The sequence below is a fragment of the Aotus nancymaae genome, unplaced genomic scaffold, assembly GCF_030222135.1.
Source record: "Aotus nancymaae isolate 86718 unplaced genomic scaffold, 86718_ANA_hifiasm-v0.15.2.pri h1tg000004l, whole genome shotgun sequence".
NCBI classification, from domain to species: domain Eukaryota; kingdom Metazoa; phylum Chordata; class Mammalia; order Primates; family Aotidae; genus Aotus; species Aotus nancymaae.
Genome location: NW_026988415.1, coordinates 1,861,449 through 1,873,591, shown reverse-complemented (window position 1 = coordinate 1,873,591; position 12,143 = coordinate 1,861,449). Strand labels below are relative to the sequence as shown.

General features: G+C 37.5%; 1 protein-coding gene across 6 annotated transcripts in view; it reads left to right on the top strand.

Moving 5' to 3' along the window:
• Positions 1-12,143, top strand: part of AFF2 (ALF transcription elongation factor 2) — a 485,376-nt gene that overhangs the window by 300,387 nt on the left and 172,846 nt on the right. For all 6 annotated transcript variants that reach the window (XM_064360746.1, XM_012467114.2, XM_012467112.2 and 3 more), the window contains one exon: positions 2,990-3,034. In XM_064360746.1, coding sequence (XP_064216816.1) covers positions 2,990-3,034 — 45 coding nt within the window. The remainder of the gene's footprint in view (positions 1-2,989; positions 3,035-12,143) is intronic.

The following is a 12,143-nucleotide window of genomic DNA, read 5'->3' as shown; positions in this document are numbered from 1 at the left end:
AGCATTTGCAGGAAGGAAAAGCACTCGCGGCTCAAATGTAGTTGTCTTCGGAGAAGACAGCTGCGGGCCTGAGCTAGATGAATTTGTGGAACTACTGACTTCATGAGAATGTTGGATTTTAGTGTTTTCTAAAGAAAAAATCTCTAAACACTGAGTGTGGATGCATGTTTGTTTCACTGCTCTTGTCTTTACAGTTCTCTGTCCTGAGTGCTGCCGACTCCAATAGTCCGTCATTGTTAGATTTGCTGCAAATCTCCAGAGTCCACAACACTTTCTTTTCTGACAGGATTTTGTCCCATAAAGAAGTGGGTATTTATATTGTGAAGTATAGAGATGATATTTGCAGTTGGTAAGAGTGAGTCAAATCTTAGTTTGAAAAGGTGAGAAGACAGGACTTAAGAAAAGTAAGGAGAACAACAGGACAAGCGGTAATAACCTAATTCATTGTATGGGGCTTTGTGGGTTACAAAGCACATTCACATAACTTACTTCACTAGATGCTCACAGAAACCCTGTGAGATTTAAAAAAGATGGGTATTACTATTCTTTGCTTTTCTTTACATTTGGAAAAACTGGAACTCAGAGGGGTACAGTTATTAAGTCCTGTTCCCAAGTGGTAGGGCCAAGACTCCCCCCACATTCTTTTGACTCATCAGCAGGTGCTCTTGCTGTGTCTGCATATCACTGATATATTTTCACTTTGATTTAAAAATTAACACTGATGTGTTTTTGTGGGAAAAAGGGAACAAAGGCCTTTTCATGAGACCGGGCCATACATTTTTAGCTGCCCACTCTAATACAGTGCAACAATGATATTGAAGACTTAAGCCTTTCTTATAATCCTTTGACCTTTGTATTTGGGGAGTGTATTTGTTAGAAGTTCAAGAACTCTCTTGGAAAATACAGTTTCTGGAGCACTGAACAACGGAATGAGATTGTATTTGCAGTTAAGAATTACCCGTTTAGTCGTATAATCATATAAACATGTTAGACCAGCATCTTCAATTGTATGTTCTGCAAACATTCATTTTGTGTAATAGCAGTAGTTATTAATTGAAAATAAAATAACAACAACAAAAAAAAACCTAAAACTAAAAACCCAAGACTTAAAGGTCAAGGAAGTTGGGAAGGTACTTTATTAAAAAACTTAGAAAGGTGTCTCATAGCTTTTTGTTTGTATCATGGATCTCCAAAAGGGGATACAATATGGGTTGCAGCATTTCCCACACTTCTTTGGACACAAAACCTTTTATTTTGGACAACTAGTATCCATGGGATGGTCAGCTTTGTAGTACTTCCTCACAGCTTATAGTTGTGCATTAACTGTGTAGTTCCTCATACTCACCTTCCTGTTGAGCCTGTAAACTCCATGAGTGAGGAAACTGTGTCTCCTTTTGCTTCCCACTTTACTCTGCCTAGCACCGAGTGTCACAGTCCTTGGCTCTCAAAAATTATTTGTTGAATGAATGAATGAACTGTGCTACACCAAATTGCCAGTGGTTCTCTATCTGAAACCTGTATTTAAGATTCTTTACAAGGTATGCCCAGCCAACTTAAGTCTTTTCTTCTACTGTGTCTTCTACCCAGTATTAGAGTATTATTGTTGCTGGAATGATGACTGTATAAATTTGTCATCCAAACTGGGATATTTTTGAGAGGGAAAGGGAATACTATCAATAAGTACACAGATAACAAGTATAACCTGATGCTGTACTGGACCATCTAGAATTGATAGCCCTTCGTTATTGGTGACAATCTCAGGCTGTCTCTCCTATTTGGGATCTTAGGCCTCTTGGAGCAGGGACTTTTACATGTAGAAGGTCTTCAATAAATACTGGTTGTAATTAATGCATGTACAGAAGTGACTGTAATGCTGTTTGAAGATTTGCTGTATTGTTTAACTTGTGGTTTTTGCAGGTGAGGAAATCTAGTGCCATAGTCTATTCTTCATTATTCCAAGTATAGTTGAGTCCATACTGAAGTCTGTCGGGGAGTAAATAATTCTCCTTGCAAGAAGCCTGGGCCATGTAGATGTTATGGCAGTGCTCTCTTAACAGGACTGGGCTTTCAGCTATCAAGGCAGTGAATGAGAGACCCTCTCTTCTTACCAGAACAGGCAGGAAGCAGATGTGATCAGATTGCAATCCTGGAGAGGGTGAAGGGGAGTTATGAACGTTTGGGGGATGCCTAAGACCTGCACAGATGACGTGGTGATCAGCAGACATTTTTCTAGATAGTTGTCTGACTCTCAAGTTCCTGATCATGCACTGTCTTGTAGCTGGTATCTTATTTTGTTATTTCACTTCTTGCTTTCACTGATTATGAAGCACCTGCACAAAAGGGCTATGGGCCTGACATGGAGTAAACCCTCAGTACATTTCTGCTAGTGGCTTGAATCTTGATTTATTAGGAAGGTGTCACACTAGGAAAAATGATCATGAGATTCACTGAATATACGTTTGAGACTTTCTCTAACTGCCAAGGCAAGCACGCAATTTACACAGGCCGTTATCCTTACTGTTTTGTAGGCATCTAGTTGGACTCCCAAGTTGAAAAAGAACTCAATTTAATCAAGTTGAGTTGAAAAAGAACTCAATTTAATTTATAAAGTGTTTTATATAGGCCTCATATTTTTAATGAATAACATACAAAACTGTGCCAGAAGGTCAAAGAGGCCTTAAAGATCACAAGATCAAGCTCTCTTTGGATAGGTGAGCAAAGAGAAGCCCCAGGGGAGGAGGGATGGGTCAGTGTCTCAAAGCAAATCAGTGACAGAACAAGGAGTCACTTTCTGTCTGCGCCATACACTGCGATCTTACCGCTTCATTAAACTAAAACAAAATTAGGCATTTTCAGATACTCTTTTCTATTTAATAGGAAAAAATTGATAGCTAGATTTTCTTGCTTTACAGTTTGTCCTACAGAGTAAACTATTATACAAGAAAAATAAGTCGATTGTGCCTAATGTTTTCTGTTTATTTTGTTTCAGGTAAGCCTTCCCAGTGATCCAAGCTGTGTTGAAGAAATCTTGCGGGTGAGTTTAAACCTTTATTTTTGTACCTTTTAATCGTGAAGCAATCTATCTGCTTAAGCTGTTTAAAGTAATTACTGTTCTGTTTCAAGGAGTTTCATGATGGGGAATCCTGGCACTCTACTTCAAGACCATTCTCCTTATTCCAGTGGTCTCATTTCTTACCTGCCTTTTTTCCATTTTGTAATCAAGTTAGTCTTCTAATATCACTAAGCTTCTGCCCTATACATTCCTATATCCTTCTCGGACAGAGACTCACCACTTCCTTTAGGAAACTTTCCCTGTTCAAGTACCATACCCTAAATTTTTGCCTTTTACCTTTCTGGGATCTCAACTGAATCTCACTGCTGCCGTGCACTACACGGAACAGGGTTATCAAGATTGATTGTGGCCTATAATGGGGGAAAGAGATGCGGGAGTGGGAGAGGAGGAGAAGATGACAGACTCGAAAATGATGGCATGTTGTAGGAAGTGTTACTTATGGAAGTGGAGCTATGCGTGTGAATGCCGTGGGGGCAGAACAAATTTGAAAAGAGTGGCTATAATCTATCCTCAAGTAAACAATTAAACCAAAAGAAGAAACAAAAGTTAAGCCACAAAACCGTATCTGTCTACTATCTCTGGCCATTGGCATCATAAGGCAATGTGGAATCTCAAGAATAGGAGTCATGGTAATGAGCTCCTGTCCCAGCTCTACCATTTGTCACTTCTGTGACTTTGGACAGATGACTTTATGTCTCTGAATCTCCTTTCCTTGTCTGTAAAAGAGGACAATAATACCTGCCCTAACTCCCTTATAGGCTGCCAAGTGGTATATAAATGCTTGCTATTCTCATAAATGATGACCAGTGTAGTCATGTGAAAACCGTGAAGACTTTCTATCTGGTAAAGAAAATAATCTGTGTGCCAGTGAAAATTCTGCCCTCCCTTTCCTCACTTACCGAAGTCACTCCAACTCCCTCCTGATTCCCCTCTCCCAGTAAGTGCCTTCTCAGCAGCCCAGTGTTTGAAGCAAGCCCTGAGAAAATGCAGCCAAAGGAATAGTTAAGAGCCAAAAGCTGTTTACCATTGAATTGGCTTGCCACCCGGAGTGTGCCTGTTGTGAATATTCGCCCACCCGTTTCAGCCCAAGAACATTGTTCTTGACTATTAAAGAAATGAGTCAGTCATATCGCTGTGATCAGAGATGGGACTATATGGATTAAGGCAAGTGTTCCCAATCCCCAGGCAATGGACTGGTACTGTGTGTTCTTTATGACAATGTAATGCCTGCTGATCTCAGGTGGAACAGTTTCATCTGAAACTATCTGCCCACCCCTACTCCCACTCCCTACCCCCACACCCGTGAAAAATTGTCTTCCATGAAACCAGTATCTGGTGCTAAAAAGGTTGGGGACTGCTGATTAGGGCTATGCTGACTACCTTTGTAAGATAGGAACCCAGCAACCCTTCAGTCATCTGTCTCAGGGGTCCCATATCTTGGGTGGAGACAAGGCAGCTGTTATGAGAGCCACAGAAGGAACACAGCCTGGAAACTCAGCTGCTTGCGCCTTTCCCATTGGGAAAATACATTCAATCCTTGTTCATTTCTCAACAGCCTTCCTTAACAGAAGGTAACAACATTGAAGGAAATGTCTTACTCTGCTCTAGATAGTAACCTTGTTATTCCTTTCTTCCCCAAGTCACAAGCATAAATAAAGTCAGTGGTCTTTTTCTTAACTCCCAAAGGAATGCCAGGCATATCTCAAAATCTCCACCTAATTTGTCGCAATTGAAATTACTTACTTAAAAGCAACTCGGCCCTGGTGCCTAGGTGGTTATGTGACTAAATTCAGGAAGTAGGGTGAACACCTGGCAGAGGCTGGTGACACCAGTCTCCTGAAGGAGCCACTTAGAGAAACAACGAGAATTTCACTTACACATGGAAAAAAAATAAAAGCAGGTTGCCTTAATAAGCTCACAAAAAATAACATACTTTGAGAAAATAGCAAAAGTCCTGTTATTCTTAAAAGAGAATCTAGAGAAATGTCTCTTTCTTTGAAGGGCTATAGATTGTACAGAATTCTCTTTTTTTTTCAACAACACGGTTAATGAGTGGGCTTTCCTGTATTAAAATATGAATGTTTCATTCTCTGTGCTTCAAATAAAAACAACCTTTCTGAAATTTACATCCCCAATTTTATGACGAATTCTTAAATTTTTATAGACCACATTGCATGTCACAATGCTTGTTGGGCTTTTTGTTTTAATCACACATTCATGTTCCTTTTGCTTTGAGGGCCTTAGAAGCTTGTGGAGGTTTCCTTACTAAGTTGGTCACCTCATTCCCCACCAACCTCTTTCTTAGGGAAAAGTATATTTTCTATTTCTCTCTGCCTCTCCTGGCCCCGCTCAGTGCTTCTCAAACTAAGCGGAGGCTCAAGCAAGGTCATCTCTCCTCACTGAGGGAAGCTATGCAGAGGAAGGACCGCTAGCCCCAGAGTGGAGGAGCTGGCTTCCAGTTGCTCATGAGATTCCCTTATTTCCTAGCTGTGTTGCTTTTTGGTGTCTTCATCTAGAAGCATGGGCTAATTAGTACTCCCTCCATCTCACTGCCCACCTCCAATGAAGGAATATTTAAATTATACACATTGTTTGCATCTGCAGCATGAAAATGTGAGTCAATTTGCTCTCCCAACTTTCCCACCTCCCTGATCCCCCTTTTTTCCCTCCACAGCCTGGTAAGCAGACACATGCAAACCCACTTCATCTCACTTGGGGACAGACTTCTTTTATTAACCAAATGCAACACAGCCAGCTTTCCCCACTTTCAGCCCCTCAGTCCTCCAGAAAATGGAAATGCTTTTGCCTTATGTGTTTTGTTATGGCCCCCTTTCTCAAAATGCTGTCCAAATTCAAGTCAGTTGGTTTATATCGAAAGCCCCTCTCACCGTTTGTCTGACAATGGTCTCAGCTCCCCTTCAGACCAGCGGGTCCACTTTTTTTTTCTTTGCTCCCCTGGGCAAAGTGCTATAACATGCTGGAGCCCACTTTGTCTGTTCTTCCAGCAATTTTTTCTTGCCCTCATGCCCTTGCAGATGCAATCAGATTACAACAGACTAACTTGACTTGATATGGCAGCCTTATTTCCTATGGCAGGTGACGGCTTTTAGAAGCATTTTTGCCTCATTGTCTTATTTTGGTCATAAGGAGTAAGGCAGTTTCTTATTATTCCATGAAATCAAGGTCCAGAGAGGTTATATAACCTGTAATCCAGGGTGGGCTAGTATGCGGCAGAAGTAAAACGGTATCTGGCCTTTGTTTTCTAAATCTAGTGATCTTTGCACTATACCTAACTCTCAATCACCCTGTCACAAATCTAGAGTGAGAATCTCTGGATATTAAACAAAATTGCTTCAGACAGTAGCTGACATTTCTAGCAACTTTAAGAATACCAGCAAACTGACATAATTTGAACAGATATTAGAAATTAATTCTTCCTTTTTGTCGTTCTTTAATATTTTTTAATTTCATTTCAAATAATAAGCAATAGCAAATTTGCTTCTAATAATAAAAGTGCTAATAATAGTAATGTGTTGTCTGTTGCATGCCAGCCACAGTTCGTAAGCACATTATATCTTTGAGCCTTTACAACAACCCTCAAAGATTGTATTATTAGTCATGCTTTACAGAATGGTAAAGAGTGAAAGTCAGAGAGGTGAATTAATTTGCCTCAGATCACAGTTCTCCAAGTCTCTGAGGAGTCATGCTAGCCATTCTTCTAGTCCTGTCGCCTTATCTGAATCCATTCTTATTTAACAGGCTGCAGTCTGCTTTATGATTAATATTATAGTGGATTCAACCACTAATTCATTTCAGCTTCTGTCCTTTCCTCAATTTGTACGATTCACTTATGCCAGAATAATTTAAGTAGGTTTTTGAACAAACTAAAATTCTTCAGCTTACAACAACATTCCACCAAACTGACCCTCTCCCACAAAATGAGCTACACAAATTCCGATGTATTTACTCATTTTCAAGCATATTACTGCTTATTATGAATTTTACAGATCAGAAGCTTAAAGGCAGCAATCTGTGCAATGCATCCCAGCTTGTACACTTGCTTCCATAAGCATGCTGTTTACTCTTTAGAGTCAAGCTACCCTCACGTGCAAACGGAAATGAAAAATAATAACAACTCTGGCCACAGTGATGGCATTTTGCAGTTACAATTCAACGATCATGTGAGGGATTCTTGGGCTGCTCATCTGTAATAATATGGGCACCAGCAGCAGCTTCTTTTCTGAGCTCTACGGGGTTTTATGGGTCCTAGACTAATCATTTCTGGAAGAGTTAAGCCAAGGAGAGCAGCATGCTCTAAATGCTACTAGCTAAGGATGGATGCTCAATGATTATTTGTTCTGCAGTAGTATGATTTATTTGTTCATAGCAAAAATTTACTTTAAAGAATCAACAAACTATTAAATCCTTTCTGGAATCAAAAATGCAGATAGACCATTTCTTTTAGATTTGATGCTGAACAGATTGTCTCTCCTAGCAAAGCACCTTCTGTAGTTGATAATTTCATAGGCAAACATCTGTAAGGGTAATTCAATGTTTATGAGGGATGCTGAATTTGCTAGCTAGGATTTAGGGAACTTGATTTGATAAACTGTATCTTCTTACAGATTTCTCCCTGCCATATGGATCAGGTTGGTAAACACCTACTTGGGCACCTCTTTTTGATTACAGTATAATCTGTGTTTACAGCATTCTAAATTATGGCAATTCTACTTATTAGGTTGGTGTTTTAGTTAACAGTTTTAGCATGGAAAAAAATTACCAAATATTTGCAGGACAGTATTTATTATTTTATTTTTATTTTTTAACAGAGAAATAAATGAAAAAGCCCATCTTGCAAGTAAGAACAAAATGGATGAGGAAAAAAAACTGGTCAGACAATTATGTCTGAAAGGAAATTTCATTATATTATCATAACTATGCAGCATAATCAAGCACCTTTCAGTAGAATTTCTTTTATAAATTTAACCAATGATTAGGCAATTGATTTTATATCCTGTGAAATTAATGTATAAATAATGTTCAACTTGGATTCATGCAAATTATTTTCTATATAGCTGTCTTAAATAGGCATCCTTCTGGAATGTTTCAGAAAGCATGTATCTTATTCGAGTGTGGACTTTTAAAATCGTAGTTTCTTGAAATAATAATATATAGTGTTCCACCCAAGAAAGACAAATGCTAAATATAATTTAGACTATGATTAATGTTAACAATGATGAAGTAAAATAAATGTATTAACTAATGATTGTGCCCTTTGCTAATCTGATGACTAGTTCTCACCTAATGGCACTGGGAAATATGTAAATTTGTCAGCAGGTGAAAATGCCCTTGACTGGGTAAATTATCTACAGTATTACCTTTTCTGAAGCTAATTCAAAGCACTAATGGACTTAATACATAGCATGCATATGTGAGGTAAGCTATTCATGGAACCAAATTAGCTCATAAGAGATAGTATCCGTTATTTGCCTCCTAGTAATCATTTCCTCTTTTCTCAAACACAAACCAACCCAGAAGAAAGATGCTACATTTAATTATAACAACTATTATGTGAACAGTGTAGGTAAGCCATCCAGTGTGCTTCCAAATGCACTTAGAACCTGTCAAGCAGTTTAAATATTTTCATGTGGAATCTGGGAGTTTGCAGCTAGTATATGAGGTGAATTTTAAATGATTTTACAGACGTCACTGGGAGAGTGAGTAATATGAGTAATGAGGTGACTGGGCCAGTGAATCATGGGAACCTGTCAAACATGGGGAGATGTCAGGGAAGAGATGATGTCAAATAGCAGTAACTTAGCAACCAGCATTTAGCTGTCCAGAGAGTGAGCAAGAGTAGCCCCTTTAAAATAGCTGAGCAAATATATGAGTCCCTATATATCTTAGGTATGCTATAAAAATAAGTCTGTTCTCTGTCAACCTGTTTCTTTTTTGGAATATGGTGATTTATGATTTTCTATTGAATTGGATGAAAGCAGGTGAGAATTTAGGCCATGTGTAGAATTTACACCTGCTTTCTGTATCTTGATTGTACAGAGAGGGTAATGAAACAACGTATTGGTTTGCCAAAAAGCATTTTAAGCTTATCTGAAAGAAGTAATAGCTTCCAACTGTTGTCTGAGAACCAGCATTTTTGTCCTAGTTTTGCTAGTGGGATTGGGCTGGGGAAAGGAGAGGTAATGCAAGGAAGTCAACCATTCCACTTGCATCTGTGTAAAGGTGAAACTCACATCTCTGGAAAACACATTGAGGAAGTAGCCTCTTGGAATAAATTTGGTAGGCATCTCCTAGTTTTGAAACGAAAGAAGGAAAGAATAAACCAAGGCTTGTCCTTCTCTTGTTTGTCACTAGAAGCATTTGGGAGAATGAGAAAAATAAATTTAAACTCCATAATTGATGTAACCAAAGGGTATCCATACGCCTGACTCACAATTTATTCTGTGAAGGTCAAACAGGGAAGAAACCAAAAGGTGATTCCCATGGTCTTAGATTTGTGGCATAGCAGATGAAAGAAACACTAATGTTCATGATAAGTGGCACATGATAAAAAGCAAAACCAATATTAGAATAATAAGAATGGGTATTTAAGTTGTAGATGGGAGCTTCCATGGACCAAGTTTGGGACACAGTCTTGAGAAGTAGGGAAGACAGGACTGAATGAGAAATTACATAAATAATCCATATTTGTGGAAGTCACTTTATTAGTGACGCAGGGTGGATGAGTGAGATGCTGCTGTGCAAGTAGCCTGTAGAGCTGATGTCTGTTGATATCAGAGAAGTAAAGGCTGAAAGCATTTGGGCACACAGCATTGTATTCTGAAGAGAATTCCTGCTAGTCTGGAATTCAGCCAACAGCCCTGACTGGTCCTGGAAGAATTCTTGACAGGGAAAAAAAAAGCAACTAAAAAGAAGAATCACCTCAAGATCTATGCAAAAATATATACACAAAAAAGCATGTGAGAAAAGTGTACCAGAAAAACAATATTGTTATGGAAAAAATTAAAGCTGTGACCAACATAGTGGCATGAATTTGTTAAAACTGTGAAGCAATTTTATCTAAAAAGACAAGAACAAAATCAGGAATACAGGAAACTAAAGATGGTATTTAAAAAGTAGATAAATGAAGAGGTGTGAACTAATGTATTATGAACAGAACATCATTATAATTAATAAATTCAAGATCATTTTCCCAAATAAAACAAAAACATGATAAAATAGATACTTGGTTACCTAACCTCAACAAGAAAAAAGGGAAAACACTAATACATAAAACAAGAACTAATAAATAGAAACGACCTCAGATACAGAGAAAACTAAGAGAATCACGAGTAGCAATTTTCTCAGCTCTGTACAAATAAATATAAACAGGTGGATGAAATGGATGGTTTTTCTAATGAAATGTAATTGACAGAGACTAATTCCAGAAAAGACAGAAAATCTAAACAGACTTATAAGCATCAATGAAATGAACACTCTCCCCACCCCTTAACAAAAGCATCACTCCCAGATGGGATTTCATGAGGAAATTCAACTAAACTATCAAAAAAATCATAATATAACTTTTATACAACATAGAACAAAAATAAAAATTTGCAAAGTGCTTTTTAGAAAAGCCAACCTAGCTTTTATATTGGTACCAAAAACTGACAAAAATAGAACACAAAAAAGAAAATTACATAATGATATCATTTATGAATAGTGTTGCAAAGCTCCTTAATGAAATACTAACAGAATCAGACAGCATTTTAAAGGATGTACAACATCACCAAGTGAATTTTATTCCAGGGGTATAAAACTAGTTCAGTATTAAGAAATTCATTTGTGTAATGCCTTTTACAAAAGGAATAAAAAAAATTATACAGTTGTCTTCATATAGATGATAAAAGGCACTTGACAAAACTGACCACACAGTCTTGATAAAATAGAAATAAATTGAAATACCTTTATTGTGATGAAATATATCCACCTTAACCCAAAAGCTAGTGCCACATTTCATGGAGAAACTATCAAAATATTCTCATTATAGTTAAGAAAAAGACTAGATGTTCTTTATACCACTATCATTTTATGTTTTTCTGGAGGTTAGCCAAGACAATTAAACATGGAAAAAATAAGAAGGATTAAAGTGAGAAATAATGCTTAAAATGGTTATTATTTGTATATTACACATATATTGTTTTCTTGGAAACTGGAAGCAAATTAACTAAAAACACTATTGTGAATAATACACAAATTCAGCAGTATTGCTGTGTGCAAGACAAATGTATGGGAATATATATAAAACAACCAACTATAAGATATAGTGGGCAAAAAATCCATTTATAGCTTATGAATTGATTTAACAAGAAATGTGTCAGAAAGCTATATAAAAAAACTAAGTCACTATGAGACATGCCAAAGAATACTTAAATAAAAAAGCATACAATTCCTGAATTGGAAGACAATGTCACAGACATTTATGTTCTCCTAATTTAAACTTGGATCCTTACCTAATGCCATACAAAAACACTATTTCTAGATGTATTAAAGATCAAAAACAAAAACATAAAAGATTAGAGGTATATATGGGAGATTTTAATTTATTTTTAATTTTCAGGTCAAGTCTCAGAATTAGATGGCAGGGATAAGAAGGAGTCAGGGGAAAGTTCAGAGTTTAAAGGAGATTGGAGAATGAAAGAGTAATTGAAAGAGAGAGAGATAACTCTTTCTCTCTAAGGGAATGTAGTAAGATTATGAGGCAACAAGGCTCCAGATGATATTGAAGATATTATATTTATACAGGTTCCAATCTGTAGATTGTATAATTTCCTCCAGCAGTGCTTATTTCATTACCCAGAGACCACTGGCTAATGGGTTGATGACAGCCTGGAGGCCTTAGAGAGATTGAAAATTGCCCCTAATCATATATTAATATAGTTACGAAGCAGTTGATACAGAATTGGAACTCATGTTGGCCTGAATCCAAAGTACACACTAATAGTAGTACCACTTACCTAGCAAATTTTTGTACCTGGCACTGTTATAAGAATTTCACATATGTAACTCATAT